The 25,174-nt window shown below is 39.0% G+C and overlaps 1 protein-coding gene across 10 annotated transcripts in view; it reads left to right on the plus strand.

The window, feature by feature from the left end:
• EYA4 (EYA transcriptional coactivator and phosphatase 4) overlaps nucleotides 1–25,174 on the plus strand; it is a 159,631-nt gene that overhangs the window by 115,092 nt on the left and 19,365 nt on the right. For 6 of the 10 annotated variants that reach the window (XM_009319061.1, XM_009319060.1, XM_009319062.1 and 3 more), the window contains 7 exons: nucleotides 2,862–2,928; nucleotides 4,829–4,971; nucleotides 5,109–5,252; nucleotides 6,210–6,289; nucleotides 6,644–6,824; nucleotides 14,596–14,732; nucleotides 16,304–16,387. In XM_009319061.1, coding sequence (XP_009317336.1) covers nucleotides 2,862–2,928; nucleotides 4,829–4,971; nucleotides 5,109–5,252; nucleotides 6,210–6,289; nucleotides 6,644–6,824; nucleotides 14,596–14,732; nucleotides 16,304–16,387 — 836 coding nt within the window. The remainder of the gene's footprint in view (nucleotides 1–2,861; nucleotides 2,929–4,828; nucleotides 4,972–5,108; nucleotides 5,253–6,209; nucleotides 6,290–6,643; nucleotides 6,825–14,595; nucleotides 14,733–16,303; nucleotides 16,388–25,174) is intronic. The other 4 variants (XM_009319063.1, XM_009319067.1, XM_009319070.1 and 1 more) reach the window with 2 other exon arrangements.

Here is a 25,174-nt window from a genome sequence, read left to right on the forward strand (position 1 = left end):
GAGGATGGGGAGCTGAAAAGTCCTTGACTAGTGTAATCAGTACTTAGCAACAACTAAAACATCGGTGTGTTATCAACATTGTTCTCAACCTAAACCCAAAACACAGCACTGTACCAGCTACTAGGAAGAAAATTAACTCTATCCCAGCTGAAACCAGGACATACGGTCATTTAAATTCTCCACAGCCACCTTGGCCAGTTGAGCTAACAGGGTAACCGGTAAGAGCTGGCTGTCAGCTTCTTGTCCCCTCTGTGAATCAACGTTAGTGGGGACTGGAATATGCCCTTAGCACCATAGTGAGACTTGAGAAATCAAGGGTCTTATACCTGCCCTGAAGAGCATTCCTCTGGTAAATTCAAGTAGTGAAGTCTTAGAAATACTTGAGTTTTTTAGAGAAGAAACAGTTTTGATTGTGTTTTTAATATAAGTAATATAAAACAGTGTTTAACCCCATTGATATAAATGGCTGTATAAAGTGGCACAGTCATAAAGACCATAACAACCTGCCTCCACCATCTCCTCCATTGCCAACAGTCCTCAGAAGTAGGGTTAGGAGGCTATCGAGCAGTGAAAGTTGTTTAAGTTTGATAACCCTTAGAATTACCAATCTAATTTATGAGATACAGGCATAGTCCATAGGCTCTACTCAGTCATAATGTTCTCTTATGGTAGGTCTTACACCCTGTGTTTCTCAAACATCTCACAGGCTAAAATGTAGTGTACAAATCAATGGGACAAGCTACCAGAGAAAGAGTGAAAGGAACAGACTTTTTAGTTTGAAAGGTACACAATTTACTCTGGGGGCAGTTGCCTCTTTTTCTCTCTCTTCCCAGTAGTATCATCAGGGAAATTGGAAAAAAAAAAAAAGAAATTTAAAACCAGACACATTCCAAAAGTATTTTATTTTCTTGTCTGAATTTATAAAATAAGGTATATGCAGAAAGAATAAAAAAGCAGGCAGGACAGTTTTTGCTGAAAAACATTAGGTTTTGATAGCTCAAGTGATTTAAATGAACAGTCATTCATTTTTTGTAGTTTACATCAGGTGTGGTGGAATGGTAAATGTGCTTTAACTAAACTAACTAATCAAGTGAGCTGTCATCCAGCAAACGATCAGACAAAAAGTGGAGCAGTACAGGCAAAAAAGATCCAATAAGCTGATAATGGATCACAAAAGTTCCTTGCCCTTAGAATCGCCAAGGTCACTCTGTTAGCTGTTGCTTGTCTTTAGAAAGGTCATACAACAGGGAAGGGATACAACAGGGAAGACTACTCTTCAAGCCTTAAATAACTGAGAGCATCCTTTAGAGTTCTATGGGCTGATTATGTTGATATATACAGCTATAGGTTCACCTAATTCTGGGAATAGCTGTATGCGCACCTAGTGGATCACTCTGCGGATTGAGCTTAAACCACAGAAAGGCATTCTCAAAAAAAAAGAATAGCCACATAAAATTGAATTCAGCAGACTTCCATCACAGGCAAACCCTCGATATCTTTTCAATCAGCAACTCTTTTATGAAATCTGGTGGCACATGTTCCAAAAATTATTATCCAGTTTTTCTTTATTTTCAAGCCATACTCAACCGCACATTTAAAAAAGAAGCTAATTGTTTTTCTTCTACTGTGTTTTCCTTTTAAGTCCTACATGTTCTAAATGCATTTAAACTAGCTTTAAAAAGATGAAGTTCTGCATATGTTCAAAGTAATAGATCTCAAAGACATTAATTAGGCCTGGATGTAGAAATACATCATGTTTCATAAAATAGTAAGGAACCTAAACCTATTTGTCACTTATATAATTCTGAAAGTTCATTTCTACTACCATTACGAACAACTCAGGAAGAGGGTACACTTTGAAGTACAACTATGATTGATTAGACTAAAGAAATTCCAGTGCTTCGTTGTGTACTACTTTAATCTTTTGAAAAGTGAATGAACAGCAGATGGCCTAATAAAGACACTCTGTGTGTTTGCCCAGTATGGATTTGCTGTGAAGGGATTGGTTCAACACTTTAGAGTACATATATTTGGAATACATCTGTCTTAGTCAAGACAGATGGCTAAAGGAAAGAGAAACTTCCAAACACTTGGAATTAATCCAGTGTGAGCACTGCTTCTGAATGAAATTTTAATGGGGTATGACTATTGTTCTGTTAGCTTTCTTGGAAGAATGCAGCTGTGAACAGTATAGACATACACAATTTTGATGGCTACTGGACAGGACTGTTTATGCTTACTTTTAAAATAAAAATACTGTTGTTAGGTCGGTCTGTCGATAAGGAATGGTATTCATTTTCTAGTAGTCAATCCAGTATCTTCCATCACCTAAGCTGACTAAAATTAACCACACCCATATAAAACTTATTTTTCCTACCCAGTATTAAAATTAAACTTGTTAATGTGAGACTTTAAAAGTATGCGTATGTTATTTCAATCCCATGCAATGTCATACTTTAAATCACAAGATTCTTTTTAACTACCAATTTTAATACAACTTGCAAATTTGAAAGATCTACGGTGTGTGGATCAGATTATGTATGAAATTGCCTCTGCAATATATTCAGAAACACGTCAGTCAAGCTGAAAAAGCATGACATACCCATACCAACTAGAGAGTCCTGTACAACGATGAATGATTTGGGAGTTTTTTAATTTTTGTATTAAGATGTTGCATTTCAGGTGACATCTACTTTGTTGAAAAGCTGTCCATTTCAGTAAGCTTCTCTGCTAACGTTGCTGCATTAGTATTCAGACTATTTGGCTGTATTGGTCTCGTGATGTTTCTAACGTTCAGACTGTTTGGCTGTATTGGTCTCATGATGTTTCTAACTGCTGTACTCTTGTTTTCTGTTTTGCAGTAATAACAAGTAGTGGCTACAGCCCAAGATCAGCGCACCAGTACTCTCCACAGATATATCCCTCCAAGTTAGTGTCTGCACCTCTTCTAGTCTTTTATAGGGAATTGACCATGGCTGTAGGCAGTTCTGTGGTTTGTTGTAAACAAGCAGAGAGAAAGGAAAATACTTAAGCCTCAGTACTGACTCCAGAATAGCTCGCTCTCCAACTTTTTTTCCTCACATGGCTGCAGAGCAAGATCCTGCTCTGGGCACAGTACGGTATTGCTACACGAGAAATACCTTTGAATATCTGCACACAACAGAAGGAGAAAATCGGACTATTACATTCTCAGACATCAGCATCTTAACAGTGCTGGCAATGTATACAGACATATTTTGAAGAAGACAGTTTATATTTAGAAATCACAATTGCATGTGCAAGATGCGTACTGAGAGGTAACCCTGTCACAAACCCTCCCAGTGCCAACATTGCCAAACGCTTCCAAACATTCCACAGTCATGAACCACCCTTTCCTTCTCCGGTATCGTAAGATTTAAAAATCAAATAAATTGGATTAGCTTTTAATCTCTTTTTTTGTTTTTAAGCCAATGGGTGTTGTTAGGAACAGAAAATTTCTTTCACTTTTTTTTGTGGAAAACAGGCTCTTGGGCAATCACATGAATCCAGGAGTGGGAACTTTAGGAAAAAACACCGAAGATTTTGTACGAAACTGCTGCAGTTAGCAGGCTATTAGTTTGCTTGTCCTACAATCAGTGTTGTGCACATGGGTGCTTGATTCCAGTATGCCATCTATTTGTTTCCATGTATTTGATACCTATGTGACTTTGATACAGAGGAAACATCGAAACTGTAGCTGATTAGGCTTTTTCAAGTTTCTTTAACAAATTTGCATTCATCTCATGAGAGCCAATATTTATTGATACAGAAAGTAGGTGACTGAACTAAGAACAGTCCACCTTATTCCACTTAAACCAGGTTTTGGCATACTATATCTCATACTTTTGGCCAAATACATTACAAGGTTTAACAGAATTTTTAATCTACCGTAATAATTTATTGGCATCTAAATTAATGAGTAATCCTTTTCTGATAGTAACTGCTGCCAACTGTACTGAACTAATTAGAAAGAAAAAATAAAAAAAAAATAGAATCTGAAATTCAGTCATGGCTTTTAATGGTCAGGTTTCAGTTAGCGTAATTCTGCAGAGTGTGTTTACTCAACTCTTGGTCCATAAAGTCTTATTTGACTTACAAAACAATCCAAGACAAATGTTTCTCTGTATGTTTTTGCAACTCTGGAGGGCAAAAATTTTAAACTTGATTTTATTCAATCTCTCTCTAAAACCCCAGTATTTATAAATAGAAGACCATTTTTATTTCCATTCTATTTTCCTAGCCCATATTTTCCAAATGTTTAAAGCCCATCTGGTTACCCAAGTATTGCCATCAATATTTTTCATGCTGCTCTCAATGGGCACAATCCATCGCCCGTTGAAGCCAGAGGCTAGATGTCTGGTGAAGCAGAACCGTACACAGAGGACATAATGTAGTAGCTTTAACGTTCACCTCTGTATTTCCTTTATTCTTCTAGTCCAAGTTTCCCTCCACTGGATTAAAAAAGCATGAGGGCCTTTCTGATTTAAGCAGGCTGATCTTGGCTCAAAGGGGTCAAATCCATATAAAGCCGTATAGTGGTGGCACAGTCCACCTACAGCTGGACACAGTAGCTTGAGAATTAAATTGTAGTGATGGGATAGCACAAAATATTCACCGTGCCCTGAGGAATGTGAGCCAGAGTGGTTTTCAGCTTATTTCAGTGGGTGATCGAATAAATCCCAGAAGAGGAACAGCTGGCAGAATAATGAACTGCCTTTAGACATCTTTAAACCTTTTTCTTTACTTTATTGCTTGAATCAACATACAAAGTATTTGTTGCCACAGTAATGCTATTTTTCCTAATATTTAGGCCCTATCCACACATTCTTTCTACACCAGCAGCTCAAACAATGTCTGCCTATGCCGGACAAACCCAGTATTCGGGAATGCAGCAACCAGCGGTCTATACAGCCTACTCACAGACTGGACAGCCGTACAGCTTACCCACTTACGGTATTTGACATCTTGTTACTTCACCTTACGTAGAAGTAAGAGCAATGCCGATGTGAACGTTTTTTGCTTTCTTTTTTATTTTCCCAACTGTAAGAAAATATTTTAAAGAATCAGTTGAAAATTAATTTCTTACACAGATTTGGGTGTAATGTTGCCAGGCATCAAGACGGAAAGTGGGCTCTCGCAGACCCAATCACCACTGCAGAGCGGGTGCCTCAGTTACAGCCCAGGGTTTTCCACCCCACAGCCAGGCCAAACACCCTACTCTTATCAGATGCCAGGTGAGTAGCCACCACCGTCAGGGCTCATCCCATCCCGCTGCTGCCGACGGCCCCCTCTTCCCTCATATTTATGATATATTTTCCATTCATTTTTGTGAACTCCGGCAAGTACGCTTGTCATTGACAGCTACTTTTACCTCTAAAGTTTAAAGCTAAGTATTTTTTTCCAGTACTGATATGCATATACGTATTCATTTTAGTTATCTGTTAACTTAGATCTGGCCATGCAATGCAGTCCTTATTTGCACCTGCATTTTTCTATGGGGTGAAATCACATGGCAGGACTGGAAGCATTTGTTGTATTTATTAGCATACACAAGTCACTTTTCCTTGTTTCCATGCATCTGACTATGACATCATTTGTTACTTGTTTCTCTTTGGATTAGCATAATTTGTTAGAATTTCTCCTTAATTCATATTTATTCTTTCATTTATTATTCAATTAGTACCCTTTGATCACTGATAACCTGTTTTATTTGGATAATTTTTAAGCTTCTTATACAACGGTTAATCTTTTAAATATCACAAATTACAATATGAATCATCTGACATGTTGAAAACAAGGACATGCCTCATTACAGATCGATTAAAACCACCTGGATCATTAAAATATTCTTTATTTTAAGTGTTAGAACTTAGAAATGAAGGCAAAAGAGAAAAACATTTTTTGAGGAGAGGTGAGACACTGCAATAAATTGAAAAATGCTTTCTCGATCAGTGTAATGACTTACTGCCAATACCTTCCTTGCATGGTGTGAAGAGGAATGTATGCCTGTATGTGTGGAAGTAGCATTTCATTTCTTTTGAAGTTTCATTACAATGTTTTATTGTTTAAACAGAAAATAAAAGCTGTTTGTTCTTCTGATTCATCTATATCGTAACATGGAATATTGTATTTAGAATTTTATTTTTATTCACAAGCAAGTTCTCACAGTTAATTGTATTTTTGAATTTTAGGTTCTAGTTTTACACCATCATCCACTATTTATGCAAACAATTCTGTTTCAAATTCTACAAACTTCAGTAGTTCACAACAGGTATGAATATTAACATTTTTGTTTGTCAGTTACAAAAGGATTTCTATAACTCCAATGACAGCATGTTATTTTAATTTAGATCTGTTATGTTGAATTAGACTCACTGTGGTTCAATGTTATTTTCTGTGGAAAGCGATCAAAATCCCAGTGGAAGCCTAGTTGCATCTTCTGGCACTTAAATACTTCAGCAACCTCCCTATAGTCTTTTGGTAAATATCCTTAAATTAAAAAAAATTTAAACTAAACTCCCCAAACTCTTGCAAAAGTCATATGATTGCACACTTAGAAATACTTAATGGAAAAATCGCTCGTTACTTTACTTAATTAAGTACTCTGCTGCATTTGCTGTTTTAGGATTATCCATCATACACAGCTTTTGGCCAAAATCAATATGCACAGTATTACTCAGCATCAACATATGGTGCATATATGACCTCAAACAACACGGCTGATGGCACTTCATCATCATCAACCTACCAGTTACAGGACTCTCTCCCTGGCCTGACTAGTCAACCAGGTACAGATCTACATTCAGGTGAAAACAACTTTTGTATTTTATTCTGTACTTGTATAAAGACAAGATTTCCGTATCAACCTTGTTTGAATATTGACATTTTAAGCTCATGCCTTTCAGAAAATTTTATCATGCAAACCAGCCAAAATAAGCTTTTTTTTTTGTTTAGTTAGGAAACCTGTCTAGTTTATTAGTTAAATAAAGCTCTTTGCAAACTGAGATGGTTGTCTGTGGAAGGAGTAGGCCTGAAAAAAATTACAACAGTCTGGTAGGGATCTGTTAGTACCAAAAACGACTGTACAGTAACAAACCTTTAGTAAATTTTGAAGTAAAAGTTCAGTGAGCTCTCCTGTTACTGACAGTGGAACATTCCTGTATCCACCTACATGCTCTGAAGTATTGCTGTAAAGAATTTAAAACAAGATACTGTTGTTCATTTAATTATGCCCCAATCACGCTAGCAAGAGTACATGGGCTTTATTCAAATGTATACAAGCCATGCTTGCTAATTCACAAATTTAAGTAACTAAGAATAGAGCAATCAGTTGTTAGCACAAGTCTCTTTAAAAAAATAGTATTGAAGTAGTTGAAGTTGCAAAAAGAAACTTCTCAGGAGACATCTGGAGACTCAATTTGCCTGCCCAGCTCTGCCCCCTTGTGCACATCCACTACAACACAGTATTTCGTTACACGGTTCTGTTCCTAGGGCACTGCTGCTGGGTAATGGCAGCTCTTCATTTTTTCTCATTATCGTTATAACCCAGTTCACAGTCATTTACCTGCTCCATTCTATGTGTTCTGCAAACACAAATTGTCTTTTTTTTTTTTTTTTATTATGCTAGGTCTCTAAGTTCCTGAACATCTCGCCAATTTATTTTCCCCCATTTAATATAAATAGGACTAAAGTAAAGACAAGTTAAAATTATGCATTTGAAATTATGCATAGTACAGAGCAGAGCTATGAAGATCTTGATGGGGTAGTTTAGGAATTGACAGGCGCAGTCAGATGAGTGTGGTATCCTTACTGGGTGAACAGAGCCTGCTTTTGCATGCTCACTTTCCTGTATTGTTTCCATTATATAGGAAGTTCTTAATGATCTAGCTCGCTATTATGTCATATATTCATAACCTAAGTAGCCTACTAAGGCTGTGTGTAGCATCTGTGGGGAAAGGTTATCAATTGCCAGCTGCCTGGCTCAGCGCTCGTAGAGCAATCCTCTCTTCCAGGGACACTGGCTTCCCTCATGCAGCATGGGTAGTGTCTGCCTTACCCACAGACTGTGAGCATTTCCAAAAAGACTAACAAACTGGGTTTTGGATTAGGCTCTGAATAGAGGGGGAAATGTGGTTTAATCACAAAATCAACTCATTGCATAAATCTTCCTAATTCTCATCTTAACAACTGCACCATCTCACTGAAAAGTATAGTAGAAAAAACTAATGTGTTATAATAAGGAATTTGTACAAAGGAAGGGTAATACTGTGTAGAGAAGTATAAGCAGGCCTCATACTTCATACAAGCTGCTTAAATATACTAAAAAGTTGGAATTTTAATTGCATGAGTTGAAATTTTTCCTAGCGAGCTGTTTTCCTCAGGCTGATCTTCAAAGTCTGTGTGTGTGTATGCACGTGTTTGTGGTGTGGTATGGTATGGAAATGGGTATGGGGAGATACACATACCCTTGGTTTTTGATGAAAGTGTAAAATGTTATTCAGTAGTCTCAGAATGCAAATTTAGGAAGAAAAAGCTAAGAGGTAACTTGAAACAAAGTGAAATTTCAACAGTTGCAGGACATTCATAACAGACACAAATCATATGCAAAGTATTTTTAAAAGACTGTGAAGAGTACTCACAAGTGATGTTTTGGTAATTGCACATCCTGTGTACTTTTCCTTGCTCCTTTGTTACTCCTCCATGTTCTTATTTGAGAAAATCAGCGTTTCCCATATTGTCTCTCCCTTGTGTATCTGTGCTTCCTAGAAATGCTGTATAAGTTTATCATGTATTACAAACTCCCTTAATATCATAGAATCATAGAATCATAGAATCATTACGGTTGGAAGAGACCTCCAAGATCATCGAGTCCAACCGTCAACCCAACACCACCATGCCCACTAAACCATGGCCCTAAGCGCCTCATCTACCCGTTTTTTAAATACTTCCAGGGATGGGGACTCAACCACTTCCCTGGGCAGCCTGTTCCAATGTTTAACCACTCTTTCAGTAAAGAAATTTTTCCTCACATCCAATCTAAACCTCCCCTGGCACAACTTGAGGCCATTTCCTCTCGTCCTTTCGCCAGTTACTTGGGAGAAGAGACCAACACCCACCTCGCTACAGCCTCCTTTCAGGTAGTTGTAGAGAGCGATGAGGTCTCCCCTCAGCCTCCTTTTCTCCAGGCTATATCGAATAGCATTGGCAAAGAAAAGGAATCTTACATAGCTTGAACAGGTTAAAAAATACTGAAGGCTTCACATCTATGAATCAGTAAGGATTTTTCTTGTTTGTGGATTGTTTAAGCATATGAACTTGTTTTCCTGTTAAGTAGGTTGTGCATCTGAACTTACAAATCTGCCCACGCACTCCTTATTTCTGTGAAGTACTGCACTGATCATGCGACCCTCTGCTGAACACCCACTTTGTGCATACATGACATGCCTGTGCCCTTCCGTGTCACTGTAAAAATAAATTTCCATCAGTGAGGTGCAGTGTCTCGGAGATCACTTCAGATACAGTAGATCATACTGCAGAGCTTCAGCACTCACTCACTGTGTTTACTTGCTGTCTAACAAGCCTTTATTGCTCGCTCCTTAAGACTTACTCCAACCAAAACCTGAGATTAAACACAGCAAGGCATTTCACTCTTCTGCCATCTCTGCTAGCTATTCAAATAACTATCCAAAAGCTCTAATAATCTGCACACTTACCGGATTTCTTGTTTTCATAATAAAGCCCCATCAGATCAGGAGTTAATATCAGTTACAATTGTATTTATTGACCAAGAAAATGAGATGAAAATTGAAACAGACTTTACTCTATCTGCTACTCATAACAAGCAATAACACATTACGAGCCAGGAAAAAAAAGGCTTGTGATGTTGAAGCCATCTTCTGGCTGCTCTGTCTAGTAAGAATATGTAACAAAAGTCAATCCATAAGGAGAGTATGAAGTGGCTCAGAAGTTCATCCATCCCACCTCTGTGTAAGGCTCAGCTCCTTAACCTTCCCATGGACTTCTCTTCTGAGCTTGTATTGTGCCTGCCCTATATTAAGATTTTTCAAAATGCACTCGTGACCACAGAGTATCTGCGAGACAAATAGGTATCTCCAGAGGCACTTTATCTCAAATTGGGATAAGTCAGATGAATCCTGAGATGAGGTCTCAGGAGATGAGTACATTTGAGTACATTTAATCTAGGGCAGATAAAATTCTAGCCGAGGAAATAGGCCTGGGTAAAAGCTTCATGTTTTTAGGCACCTCACTTTCATATGTCCAGAGTTAGGCGAGGTGAATCACTTGTAGGATATTAGCTCCAATTCGGTTACTGGGATGCAGCAGAGCTTGGTCTCTCTTAATTTGTACCCACAGTGAAGTCACCCTTTGCAGCTTCTCCAGGAGATGGCATTAGGTCTATGTGCAGACTATGCCCACACCTCTTTTCTCCTGCTTAAGTGGTACAACTGTGTTTTAACAGGGAGGAGGGGATGTTCACATCAAACTAGAGGTGGGAAACAATGTTCTGGATATGAAAGACCACCTCCGTTTGTAACGGTGGTGCTGTAACTCCCTGTCCTCTTAACTGGAGCTGCTGGAAGGTATCCACGGCACAGAAGGCTTCATGCTGGACATGAACCAGTGTGTGTGTATGAACATCTGTGATAAAGTGGTCGTTCCATGTTCTGGTTTTAACATTTTCCTCTTGTTTTATTGGATCTCTGATGCTGCTAATAGTTCCAGTGGGACGAGGCTATGAAGTATATTTATTAGGCATGTGTTGAATATTGGAAAAGCTAAAAAATTTCAAACATTGCAATAAAAATTTCTGTCCAATATGAGCTGCAGCAGGAACTCTTCATGAAGGTAATGTTTTCAGTACTCTTTGGTACTAGAATTTCTCACATTCTTTTATGTTACATGGCTGAATTTTTAATAAGATTTCCTTTTATCAGCATTGACCTCACTTCTAAAGGAAATGGAGGATAAGAAAATGCAGTTGCTTCTTTAGCCTGCTGTTGGTAAAAAGCAAATCAAGCAATTAAGCCTACAGTTGTTCAAAAAAACATGCACTACTGACTTCTGCAGTTCTAAAATAGATGCATACCTTTCGTTCAAGTAAGAGACAGCTGCTCATTCTGATATAGAGATTAGCATAATGAAATAAAGTTGGCTTTAAATACCTAGAACTTACAAGGTACAGTGATTAGTTACAGTACTGATTAATGGATAATTATCAGTACAGCGTTGACCCAAGCAGAAGCCTGGGGCAACTGGTAATGGTTAATGCTAAATGGAAATAGAAGTTATTTACTTCAGTTGTTGGATACTTTCAGAGAAGATTTAGAACAGGGCTTTTTTTTATATTTTATTTTTGGTAGATTAGAGTAAACACAGTCATTGAGAACAGATGTTTTAATACGCAACTGTAGAAATGAGTCTTGATTTTGTTGTAAAATGTTGAAACGTTATAAATATGAAGACTTTGTGGTAAGAATGTAAACATTCATCTCCACTTATTTAATTTTTGCCTTTTCATTTCTGGGGTTTTGGTTTGGGACATTTTTTCCACTCTGTCAGAAAAATCTAGGAAATTATATTTTTGTATAGACTTCTTGCACACTCAGAACTTCTTTTGAAGCCAGTGTAGGTTTTTGCTGCACAAGAATTCTGGTTATGAAGCATCTTTTTGTACATTTGTACATTTACCAAAGTATATTTTGCTGTTCTTCTTATGGGGAAAGAACTAGGATAATGTGACCTTATTGATCGATCCACTGCCTGCAGTGTCCTTACTGACATCAACACCGTGCTGGGAATAGAAATGATTAGTCAACAAGAACTCGCTCTGTCCATTCAGTAGGGACAAGTGAAAACACCATGAGAACATTCTTCATTAGATATTATTATTGCTGCTTAATTTTCCTGCCATTTCTTGGCAAATAAGAGTTTTAGCTGAAAGAGAAACTACTATAGAATGCATATGATCCTTATCCAAATCAGGACAGACCTATCTAAAATGGTATCTGGAATAAATTCTCAAATTACAGTTTTGAAAATCTCTTCCTAGCTGCTGCCTGAATGTTCGGCTCTGTTCTGCACAAGCAGAGAAGCACATTGGTTTTGCAACATTGAAGCAGTCATCACCTAGTTCGAGAAAAAAGTAGTAGTATCTTCTTCCAGGCGATAGCAGAGTAATTTGAGTACTTTCCCAGGAAGTGAGAGAGACAGATTTGATTTCCTCCTGTTCCATGGAGGATTCATCACCTTCCACTTGGGGGTACAGGGATGTGGCTTCTGGGCCATGAAAATACATCTTTATACTTCATATATATCAATCATTCAGTCAAATAAACAAGTGCACCCTGGAGAAGGCAGTGGAACCTAGATATGTCCTTCTCCAGGTAAATGTCCTAATCAATAGGCTCAGGAACTAACTTTCTTCTTATTCTCCCTTTTCCTTGAATCTTGAATTCTTTCCTCACAATGTCTAGAGCTCCCAGTCAGGAATGTGATATTATGGGCTTAAATCTTATTCTTCCAAGAAATACAACAGTATTTTTCTAGTCAAGATATATAAATATATCTCCCAGTGTATTTATTTTAATAATCTTCTGTATGTGGTTCACTGTAAGGTATAAATAAATGATGGAAAAGATTAAGAATTTAACTATTGTGTTACATTATGCACAGACCCTTAATTGAGACTGCAGTCTATTTTTTCTTCTTAGAGTCTGCTAGACCAGAATTGTTTTTTTCTTTGTTGTGGAGGGAGAATGAGGTGAATGACGCAGAGAAGATCACAGAAACATTCAATTTTTCATGTTGGAAGGGACCTCTGCGGGTCTTTTGGTCCAACCTGCTCATGGATGAGCCAACTTAGATCATGTTGCTCAGGTTTATGTCCAATGCAGTTTTGAGTATCTCCAAGAATGGAGAATGCACAGCCTCTCTGGGCACCTGTCCCAGGGCCTGACCACTCTCATAGTGAAGGATTTTTTTCTTGTATCTAACAGGAATATCCCTTGCTGTGATTTCTGTCTGTTGTGTCTTGTCCTTTCTCTGCATACCTCTGTGAAGAGTCACTCAGCCTTTCCTCCTACATACTAAGCCCCTTAACTGTCTTGGTGGCCCTCACCTGGACTAACTCCAGTTTGTCAATATCTCCCTTCTACTTGGGGACCCAAAATTAGAGATTTTTCCAGATGTGGTCTTGCGAGTTCAGAACGGAGCAGAAAAATCACTCTCCTTGATCTGCTGGCCACTTAATGATGCTCTTTAGTAAAAATGAAAAATGTTCAGATTCCAGTTCGAAATCAGATGCATCATAGACGATTCTTTGGAAATGTTTGTACCAAGTGTTAATTTATTCTGCAGATGTGCCATCATGAGCACTTCTAATAAATATTACTGAAGTGGCCCAGAAATGCACAATTACGTGCAGCACAAGGACTCCCTTGAATCAAGCTCTGTAGTAGATGTCAGATCAAAGCTGTATCCTTTCCTTATTTAATGGAAAAAAATCAAATCGTTAATAGGATAGATGATGAAGGATTTATGCCATTTAGCACTTGGGAACCTAGTCAAACTGCATTTATTGCTAGCAGTTTTAAAGGGGCGCTGAAGGTACTGTGTTATGAAGAAAAGGATATTTTCCATTTACTGAGCTGTGGCATACAAGTACTTTGTAAAGGGAAGTTCCGTGCCATCCTTCCTGGAGATACCTTCTTCAGTCTGTCTGTCTTACATAGCTACTGGTTTGTGATCACCTCTAAAGCCCTTCGTTACCAGCAGAGGCAAAGTAGATTAAATGGGTAAGTCAGGGATAGGCCTGAGTGTTAAGAGCAACTATGCCATGCCAGATCAAAGGTCCGTCCAGCACATCTTCTCTCTCACAGCAGACAACAGCTGAATCTTAGAGAAAGATGATCAGAATGCAACAAGTACAACTTCACCCTCTTTCTAGTAGTAACTGGAATATTGCATTTAATATTATGACTTTCCTCTGCCAATTTATGGGCAGAGGTAAGGTGAAAAAAAAAAAGTGAACTCTACTAAAGAGCAGGTGACGTGGGAGGAGGAGATGAAGCAGGAAGCTGACTGGCTGTTCTGGTGCGTGGACGAGTGCCAAAGGGTGTTCCGGTAAAAGTAATGCAGGACTTGGAAATAAGTCTAGCTGAACTCCAAACATGGGAAATGAACTACTTGAACTAAAAGGCACTTCGTGTTTTGAGAAGTCATTAGTATGACTTCTAAAATACATCGTCCTTGGATATATCACGATTTTGCGTGGGCTCATGCGTATTTGTATATATGTCTGCACATGCATACGTGTCATTTTAATCTTTCTCTTATTCTGCTACGGTTTATAATGTTTCCTTGGTAAAGTCAAAAGTGTATGTGGCATCTGCAGATTCCATCTACATAAGAGAAACCACGTTATCACTCCTTTCATACAACTTTTTTAGGTCCATCTTGTGGTTGAGTTTGCATACAGCCATGTCTAGCTTTGAGAAAAAAAAAGGTTGTTATTTAAAAATCCAGCACTAATTTTGCCGTGAATGGTTGACTTTACAGGGGAGTTTGACACGGTGCAGAGCCCCTCCACGCCAATCAAAGATCTTGATGAGAGAACATGTAGGAGTTCTGCATCAAAGTCTCGGGGTAGGGGGCGGAAGAATAATCCATCACCCCCTCCGGACAGTGACTTGGAGGTATGCCTGCAATAATTGATGAAGGGTAATGTGGATGTTTCTTCTGATGAAAAGTATATTCTGAAAACTACAGCTGTGGAAATAGCTTAAAGCATTTTAGAAAACATCATGGACTCGGTCTCACTAACTGAATAGAACAGACATTAGTCACTGTTTTAACATACATGTACAATGAGACATTACTGTTCTGTATGACAGAGTTAGGCAGAAAAGTAGATGTGATTCAACCTTGCTCTTTTTAGCTCTAAGATTGCGTATCTTTCAGTTTCTCATGCAATAGAATCACAAAATTGTGAGACCTGTACTCAAAATTGTCACATTTGCTTTTAGTTTTTTGAATAGGAAATCTCAAATACATTGCTCAGCTTAATTGCACGTATTTATGAATGCAGTGTAAATATGCAGGATCATCTGGCCATAGCCTTTCAAATACTTAGGCAGAGGTTTGTCCTTGTGCTTGTAAGTAATGTCAGTGGATTTCAATGAGGCAGCTTACATCAGTGAAGTTATGGCTGTACTTAAGTATGTGCAATATCAGTGCCTTAGTGAAGAAATATATCTGCCTAATATATGGGGTGACAATTTAAAACACAAGTGGCCTCTTAGCAATGGAGTAATTATAGTCTTATTACTCCTGTGTTAGCAGTGCACTGCCTTACAGTGACAGGAGGAGGAGGAGGAGGAAGCGGAGTGCCTGTGTGTGTGTGTGAAACACTCCAGCTCTGGCATCAGGGGAACGTGCTGCCCACCGGTGCGACGTGTCCCCTGCTGCCACCAGACCCGCACTGGGAGCGAGCAGCCCTGGCCAGCCTCACTGCTGTGCCTTCACTGACCAGCTCCGGGTACAGCAGAAGACGAGACTTGCTGGGGCATGGCTGGCCACACAGCCGCTCCTGGTGGCAGGGTGGGCTGCAGAGCTAGGCACCGAATGGAAATGCCATTGCTTTTATACAGAAACTGTTACACGTTTTTTGATTTCCAAAGGATTTCACTTTTCCAGTGAAAAGACTCTAACTTTTTACATTTCAGTTTCCCTGTTTCTTTTATAGTTTACCAGTGAAAATGAACCCCTTATCAATATAAGGAGTTTCTTTCCTTTTTTTTTTTTTGTTAGAATAATCCATTTTATCCTACAATATTATTTAAATTCTGTATGACATTATATGTGGCATATAGCACTTTTACCAAAGACTTAATTTTTGCTACGCAGGAGAAATAAAGAAGAACCTTGAATCAGTAAGACTTGCAGAGAAGTATCTGAGAGTACTTTTTATCCTTAAGTTAACAATTATGCTTGACCCCCATCACGCTTCTGAAATCTGTGTTACACAGCTGTTTTGAAAAGCTTTTTAGGGGACAAATAAGAAATGGTTGAAGAGTTCAAAAGTTACTCTCCTTCTGACTTTTTACCACGCATGATACACTGTTGTTGCTGATTTTCAGAGGAAACCTGCTTGGTTAAGCGATTAGTTAAACTTTAGGACTGACTTGACTTTTAGCCCTCTGGGTGGGATGGGGGTGGGACTTTGATGTTGTTTGTTTAATAATACTGTCCCCACTTCTTTTTTCAGCGTGTATTTGTTTGGGATTTGGATGAAACAATCATAGTTTTTCATTCGCTGCTCACAGGATCCTATGCACAGAAGTATGGCAAGGTATGTGAGCCATGAATTCTGCATCGATTCCCTGTATCGGAGCTATCTGGCCTGCACGTGTATGTGTTTTTCACCTTCCATGTTCATCATGGCTTGGGTGAAGGTAGAGGGAATGTGTACAGTAAACCCCATTTTCAGAGGGTTACTGTGAAAAAGTCAAGGAGAGAAATGAGACACAGACGCTAAGCACAGTATATGAGGCAGGGCTGAAGCAGATGCTGCAAATGAGGGAAGAGTTTATAGAGCAACAGGGATGAGTTCCTGAGGTACGCTGGAAGAGACATTGCAGGGAGGTAATAGAGGTAATGGGCAAATGGAAATAACTGGCTATTTGGATGCACAGAGGAAGAAATAGGAAATAAACTGGAGTGATGGGTAATTTATGGGGAAATTGATGAATCAGAATGAGCAAGTAAGAGGCAGACCTGCTTCAACGCCAGCTGCAGATGTTATTCTTTGACTCTCCATCTTTTCCATTGAATCTTTGGTTCCCTTGGCTGGCTCTGGGGTGAGTAATGCCAGGGAGTGAATCCCTTTCCCAAGCAGACAGTTGTACTCATCCTCTTCCCTCCGGTGAGATCCAAAAGCAGTTCAGGTCACAGAGCAGCAAGCAGGAGAGCAGGAGGAAGAGCAAGGGAGGCAGAGAGAGGCAGTCGCAGCCTGCAGGAGTGGGAGCTCCCCTGCTGAGTCAGCAGCGAGCCCCGCTGGGCTGGTGGTAGGATCCCAGGGAATGGTGCTTGGGCAAGGGGAGAAAGGACTGGTGGGAAGACCGGTGCATAGCAGCAGGAGCAGACTGCTGGGAGGGGTAGAGCTAAAGGCCTGGATAAAACAAAAAATTAGGGCAAATGTATGGAAGGGAAGAAAATGGACAGGGAGAATATTGGTATGTACATACGTGGATGTAGATTTTCTAGGTGTTGTGCCATTCAAGCGTAATTAATACAAAGGTATTTCTTCTTAAGAACATAACCATGTCCACACTATGTCAGGCAAAGGGCTTGTTTAGCATAAGTTTCCTGCCTCTCTATTCCAGCCAGAATCAGATGCTCAAGAAAAGGATGTGAGAAACAGTACATTAGAGAAATGCTTTCCACACACACCTCCCCAGTGGGTTAGAAATGTCCAAAGCTAGATCTGTGAATTATAACCACAGATGGGCCAGTCCTCCGTGTTTTGAGACAGCTGTTTGTGGTTATTAAAAGAGAAAGCTAATAGGAAAACTCACAGGCCCAGACAAAAATCTGAATTTTTGGAATGCTAAGATAAGGGTAGTTATTCATGTCTTGTAAAAAACAGCCTTGCTTGTTTTGCAGCTTCACAGTGCCAAATCAGTGCACATTTCAGCGCTCTGTCAAAAACTCCTCTTCTGCTGTTCTTCAAACACTGTAACAACAGTGACTGTCAGAACCATTTTTAACTTAGAGTTATCAAAACAAGAGAGAAACCTAGCTGAACATGAACATTTATATCACTTTTGAGCGTAGCCCATAGACTGCCACAGAACTTGCTGAATTGCCCCAGTGATGTAGTCATTCCTTTCACCCTTTTTTGATTGTGCCCTTAGGATGTTTACACCTCATGCACCACCTCGCATAATATATGAGTAAAGTCTAAGTCAACTTTAATACAAAGTTTTAAAAATCAGAGCACATTTTGTAGCTCATAAACATCTGTGAATAACTTTGAAAACTGTCTTAGAGACAGCGACAGAAAGGTAGTTCCTCTTGGTTTCTCACTTCGTTATGAATAGGAATATTTGAAAAAATCCCGGTACTGCTGTTCTTTAAGAACACATCTGCTGCTATAATTGACTCTCTATACAGAGTCCTTAGGAACAGTAATGGCATATTAACAGCCAGTAGTACTGACAGCAGATAAAGTTGGCTTGTATAAACTAAGAGTATCTCAAGGGCAAGTGAAATTAATGTAGTTATACTGCTGAGATCAGCATCAGTAAACAAATGTCATGAACAACCATGAAGCAAAAGGAGAGGAATTCCGTAGAAAATCCTTTTTCTTTTGTATTGATAGGTGGCATCCATACAACTAGGGAAATGTATTCCTTTCCAGAGACTGTAAAATAAAAGTAGTAGACTTTTTCCTTCCTGCAGTGACCACCTTTGCCATATTTATAAAGAAGTCGTTGGGAAGGTAATGAGTAATTGCCAATGAAACTCAAACATATATATTGTTGACTGCAAGGAGGCTAGAGCAGTAGGAAAGGGAATACAGGGAGAGCTTAGCACGAGTAGGCTTTAACTTTTGCATGTCATTGAAGTGTTGCCTGAACTTAAGATGGAATGTGTCTGAGCCTAAGTGCCTAAGAGGTGAGACATGGGAGAAGGGAAAGATAGCACAACTGGACCTTAGTCGGTCTCTGGTGCATGACCTGTTTAGCAGATGTGGCCCTTATCTTGTCTGCGTATGATTTCCATCTGTAAACAAGGTCTTAATCCAGACTGAAGTCTGGCTTGTTAGGAGAATTGGGTTGCTATGAGAGTAAATAGTCCATGAATTGTGAGGTTCTCAGTGGAAGTCTTGAGAGCCCACAGGTCTTTCAAAGGTGTTGAGAGAGCTGTTTATCCTGGAAAGGTGGTATAAAATTACTTCTCAATTAAAAAAATTTCAGGGTAGTGTAAAATAATGGTGATACTAAATTATTTAATTGTGGTAATTTGCTATCTGATTTTAAAAAATAAAGGCATGTAATGTTACACAGATGCTCAGCTGTGCACCCTATGTTCTTGCATATGTATTTTGTGAGCCCATTTTGTATAACATAATCAGGTTACTCCCAAAAAAAGAAACCAAAACACAAATTTCTCAGGAAAAGCAGAGTTTTCCCCTTCCCCCATATTTAAATATTCTAAATGAGACTAGTGAGTCTTTAATGTCAACATTGCTTTAAGGGAAGGCATCTTCTTATACCAAGTATGTTCACTTCATATTTTCAAGGGGTGAGATACTGGGTTTAGAGCTAGTGTGAATATACAGACAGGCAAGGATGTTCACCTTCAGATCTTTCCCATCTACTCCGTGACATCTAAACTTTCATCCCCCTTTTCCGCTAACTCTTTACCCTATTTCTTGCAGTAGCCGGGCAAAAACAAAACATTCAGAAATGAGTCTTTTCATCTCTCTGCTCTGCTGCAATTCAGGCTGCGCAGGAAATGCAGTGAGGGGAGGTGCAGCATGTGGAGGTGGCCATCACGCTGTTATGGCCAGGTGGAGGGACCAATGTATGTGTGCAGGAGCACCTGAGAGCCGCAGTGGTACCAGGAAACAGTCTGTCTTTCAAAAGATTTCTACAGTTTAACAAGCAGTGGAAGTAGAAGAGAAAAGGGAAAGGGAAACCAAGCATCCTCGAGGAGAGATAGGCAATGGGGGCATTCATTGTCAGAGGTTATGTGGGAAGGCCTGGATCCAGTAGTCAAGTTTTGGGTCATGTATTTGTCAAGAGAACGTCAGATTTCTGACTTACGCTTGAGGATTTCTGAAGTTGAGAATGCACGCTCTCCTTGGTATATACTTGCCCAGCACTTTGCATGGTGTGATATTAATTTGATTTCAGAATTATATAGGCTGTTATAATAAAGATGTTAAAAACAAAACTGGTGATGAGGTGAAAGATTTAGCTTATTGGATGCATCTGTAAGCATCTCATTTGAAACACAGGGCACATTACTGCTTCTTATCTAGGCACCAGTAGATTACAGCTGTAAACTCCGCTGAAGTGGGAGAGATTTGGCCAGAGGTTGGTCAATGCATCACTTTGATATTTAAAATATAAAACTTATCCAGAGGAATATTCTATGGCTTGCTGTTGTCTACCTGTGGGTGTTTCTGTCTGACTTTTGGTGTAGTGCTTACTTAATTATAGGGCTGGTCAGAGCTAACATAAAAAGAGAATAAAAACTACCCTACACCTCTGTTAGGTTTCAGGGAAACCGTGCTGCTTCCGAGCAGTAAGAGTACCTCTCATTGTTCAGCTCCTTTGCTCATCTGCTTCGTACTTCATAAAACTAGTACATGTCTATTTTTAATTATTTACTGCAGTAGCAAATTATGAACATTGGAATTTGAGCTGTTATATTGTGACTTGTGTGGCTGATGATGGTTTTTGCAGCTGAGCACCAGTTGGCAGATACAGTTTTCTACAATGCTGAGCTCTTAAGTAAGGATTTGTTGACGTGACAGGACATGTGTTAGGAGATGTCATCATCTGTTAAAGTTCATGAGGTACATTCTTATTCCCTGTGAACAGTGTGTATTCTTTGTTCCATTACATTCCAGTTATTCTTGCTGATTTGAGGCTGATTAAACTGGAGTTTTGTCTACCTCCGAGCATTTATATTTCATTCATTTCTCCCAGGTCAATCCAGAGGGCAAGGATGCCCAGATAAACACTATGACTCAAGGTGCAACTGGCTAAAAATGAGTGAAAGTCCCTTGTGACCTTAGAAGGGGGAGAATGTGATTTCCAAGTGCAAAAATCAAAACAAATCCACACTTCATGATCACATTTGGACATTTTTGATAGCATTGCCAATGACAGAAAGTTGTCAGGGAGGACACATTAACCTTGTACACTTCTCTGGAAAGGGCTCAGAAGCTTTTTATTGCTCACTCTCTGCTTGTCCAGTCATTAAACAGCAAAACTTTGTCACCATTAACACCCATGATGACATTCCCAAGTTCACTCATAAATATGCTTTTGTCTGCCTGTATTAATAGCGTATCTCTCATGACCTCCATTTGTCCTCTCCATTCACTCCCTCATTGTCTGAGACCTCTGAGTCCGTTTTCCTACCACCTTCTAGAGAGCGTGGAACAGAAACTCCCTATGGAGTATGTGAGTTTTCCTTCATCAGCCACCAGATACGGTTATTAAGAAGAGATGTATTCTGTTCCTCCATTGCCATCCACATGAAGCTCTCCTGGAAACAGGTGTCCCCTATGAGAGAGTGAGGGCTGAACTTAAATCTGAGATTCCTACATAATGTAGGAAAGTGTCTTTAAGTGAAAAATATTGGTACTTAACTTAAGCATTTCCACTTTTTCCAAAGGTTGATTTTGTTCTAAGTCTGTTCAGGACAGCCACCCATTGAAAATCTGTTCTTACAATATTATTTGCATATTTTGCTTGTTTTCTTGCTTATTTTTAAGGCTTCATGCATACAAACTCCTGTCACAATGAATCTACCTGACAGTCTATTTATCTATTTGTTTTCTGAGATTTTATAAAAGAGAGTTTGGTGTGTTTGTATTATTTTTCCATGAAATTAAATGATTTTGAACATCTTGTGCTGAAACCTGACCTTCCAAGACAACATTAAATAGTTTTCTTCTACTAATGGACACTAAGCTTTTGGGGCTTTATTCTAGTCGCTTCCCTCTTGGTCAAAACATTTAAATATTGGTCCTCCCAGGATATTTTTACCTAGTCTCCCAGGAGGCATTCCAGTGGATGGACCAGTCTAGTACAGAAGTCCACAGACAGACAGTCTGGCTCCAGTTTAGTGCCTTCATACTAACGTAACTAAAGTAATTTGTATTTTGGTATACGGAAGTGCTGTAGCTGGTCTTGACTCTTTTGCACGCTAATGATAGCTGGCTAAAATCATGCCTCTGAGAGCCAAAGAGTTGTGCTTCTTTATTCTGCAAATTATCTGGGGAAAACGTCCAGTTGGGGTTTTTTTATTATTGTTTCCTCTTTTTTGTATGCTTGTGCGGAGTAGCACAAAATACCATTTTGGCAGGAGTTCAGTGTGCCTTTTATTCAGTTTCTCAATTTGCTGTGCTCAAATCTGTATCAGCTGCACATGTTTCTTGCTTTCTTTTCAACACTCAGTTCTTTGTGCCACTTGAGTGAGTCTGCAACGTCTGCTTCAAGTTGAAAGACAGTAAAACGATGATTGGGATATTCCTCCACATTGTGCAAACATTATAAAACCACAAGACCCTGACAAATCTGCTTTCTCTGTCTATTTTTGTATGTGAAGGAGTGAACTTAACATGGCACGAGCTGGAATGTGATGTTTAGTTCTCGTTAAACAGTTGCAGTGCAAGGTTTGGCCAATTTATTAAAGCAAGAATTGTTCATGACTTGAGAATTCAATTCCAGTGACTCTTCTTAGCAGAAGTTGTTACGGGGAGATCCCAGACTGATTTCATGCTAAGCTGAAATGAATTCTCTTTGCTTTATTTTATTTTACGTATAGTACCTAGCAATATCCTACACATGCCTTTGTCAAAACAGGAACATAGGAAATCTCATTTTAACAGTAATAAAGTCGGGCATAGTTGGTTACAAAAGTACTACTAATAAGAAAATCATAAAAGCTTTGTCACATTTACATCTTTCAACTATACTAGGCAAGGCAGGAAATTGTGATGCATAGTTGGTAGTTTCTGTAAAAATAAATTGGATTATAATGGAATATGTAATAGCAAATTTCCGCATTTAAGTCTGCTTCTACCCAGGAAGGGGAAAAAAGAGGCTGAGAATCAAAAGTCTGAGATTCCAGGCTTGGAAGCACTCCAGTGAATAACTTAACTCACATAAATAATAATGAGTTACCACCTGTGCATAAAGTTATGCACATGCCTTAGTGTTCATAGGATTGAGGTAAAGAAGCATATTGCAAATACTCGCATTGTATGCAGGAAGAAGAATTTATAATTTACTGTGCACAGAAAAAAAACGCTAGAGAAAGAAGAGAGAAACACATGTTTATATGTGATGACATTTTGATAAAAGCATTATGGTTTGATGAGGAATCTCATGAGTCCAGAGTAGTTTGATGATTTGTGTTCTAAGTATCTTACATGAGTTTTTGCAAATCTGTTAACATGTGGTCCTTAATCATCCCCTTGGAAAACTGACCTTTGTACTTGCTGCTACCTTCAGCCATGTGACTTTCAGATCCAGTGAACATGACTGCAGAAGATGTAGGGATGAAGTTATGTTACTAAGCACTGCATTTGGTTTTTACTTCTGAAAGGTAGTCTAGACCAGGTCAAGGGTCAACGTAAAAATATTTCCTTTCACTGCCGGAGAATTGGTTCTAACTTCGGATCATTACAATTTGTTGTACACTATTCTACCCTTCGAGCCTGACTTTTTCATGAGCAAGGGTTAAAATATGTCTATGTTTCAGATTTTACCATTAGTTTTTAAGTGCTTGAGGGCAGAAGCCATCTTTTATTCTGTCGTTGTGAAGCCCTGGAGTAGCGGACGTCTAATGCTGATTGGGAAGCCTTTGATCCTAATACTAACAAATGATCATGTGAGGTTTTGTGTGATTTTGTTGCCAGATGCTCGTAAACTTTTAGACTTTTAATCTCAAGGTATCTAAGAAAGGATTTCTGAAAACTTGCTAGTGTCAATCAGAGTTTAAATGATGAAATATGGATTTTTTTCTTATTTTAATAAGAGGATCATTTTAAAAGTCCATTGCAGTACGTTAAGCATAAAATAGCTAACTGAACACCACAAGCCCAGGCAGATGATTAAGGCAATGATAAAACTAGTTACCAGGTGTCAGCTAAGCATCAGGAACTGTCCGTGTGCATTCTTACTCTAAAACAAATGTAAAGTAATGCAAATTGGCTTAACCTCTTTCCTAGCAAGCCTAGGAAAGTTACATTAATTATCTCACATTTACTGTATACTAAATGCTCTCAGGCAAACTGTTATTGCAGATCGGTAGATTTGTGGTATCTTGCTGAGGTAGAGCGATTTGGTAGTGTGAAAGCTGACCTACGAACAGATGCAACATTTTGAATTAATCTCATCCAGGGACAGGAATCCTGTATTTTATCAGAAATGTAGGGATGATCTGTAGCAAACAAACAAACGTACGTATGCTTTCCCATTCCTGTGGACCACCTAGAGAATTGTGCCATAGGTTGTACACACGCTGAAGAACACTTAGAAGAACACTTACAGGCACTTTGTTGAATGAATACCTGCAATAAAATCATAAAGGGAAGCCTGGAAATTCATCAGTGAGTGCCTGCATGCAAGAAGAGTAAATATTGAGACGGAGAAGGATCAAGCACAGGGTTTGAGGATACATACTGGAACAGCACTGCTTTCAGTGGGTGCCAAAACAGCAGGAAGTGTAGGAAATAAGTGATACAGGCCTAAGCGTGGGCAAGGCAGTGATGAGTTACCCAAAATGAAACTCAATTTGGGGAAATGGGCATAGGTTCAGACTACCTTTTGTGTTTTTATAAAGCAGAGACATTGGAAATTGAAAAGGCCTCTTAAATCACACCTTCCTATCACAGTGTTTGATATTTGCGTACAAAGTAATTATTTGGTAGAGATGACTACCTTTGCTAGTTCAATTTAGCACGACCTTGGTGAGGACTTCTGTGTGCCCAAAAGTTGGGAAGAAAAGCCAAGAGATCAGAGGAATTGTGCAGTGGACTGGGTGTCACATGGAGTAATTTTGTTCCTACCTCTGCTGCTGACTCAGTGCATGGGGTCAGAAAAATTAGTTATTGTTTCATGACTCAGCTTTTTTCTGCCCACAAATTGACAGGCAAGATACTTACACATTTTTATAAAAGGCTCAGGGTTGAAAAATGTTGTGTATTCTTATTATAATAAATATCAGTTTTCTTACATATATCTTTCGTGAGAGGTTCCTTCCCTGTTTACAGCCTTCTTTATGCAGGTTTACATATGGCCACCAGGTTTTCCCCTGTCAGTTTAGCCAGGTTACAAATGCCTTGACTTTCAAAAAACTTGATGTTTCAACATCCCCAGCTCCCCAA

The sequence above is a fragment of the Pygoscelis adeliae genome, unplaced genomic scaffold (assembly GCF_000699105.1).
Source record: "Pygoscelis adeliae isolate BGI_AS28 unplaced genomic scaffold, ASM69910v1 Scaffold172, whole genome shotgun sequence".
Lineage (NCBI taxonomy): Eukaryota > Metazoa > Chordata > Aves > Sphenisciformes > Spheniscidae > Pygoscelis > Pygoscelis adeliae.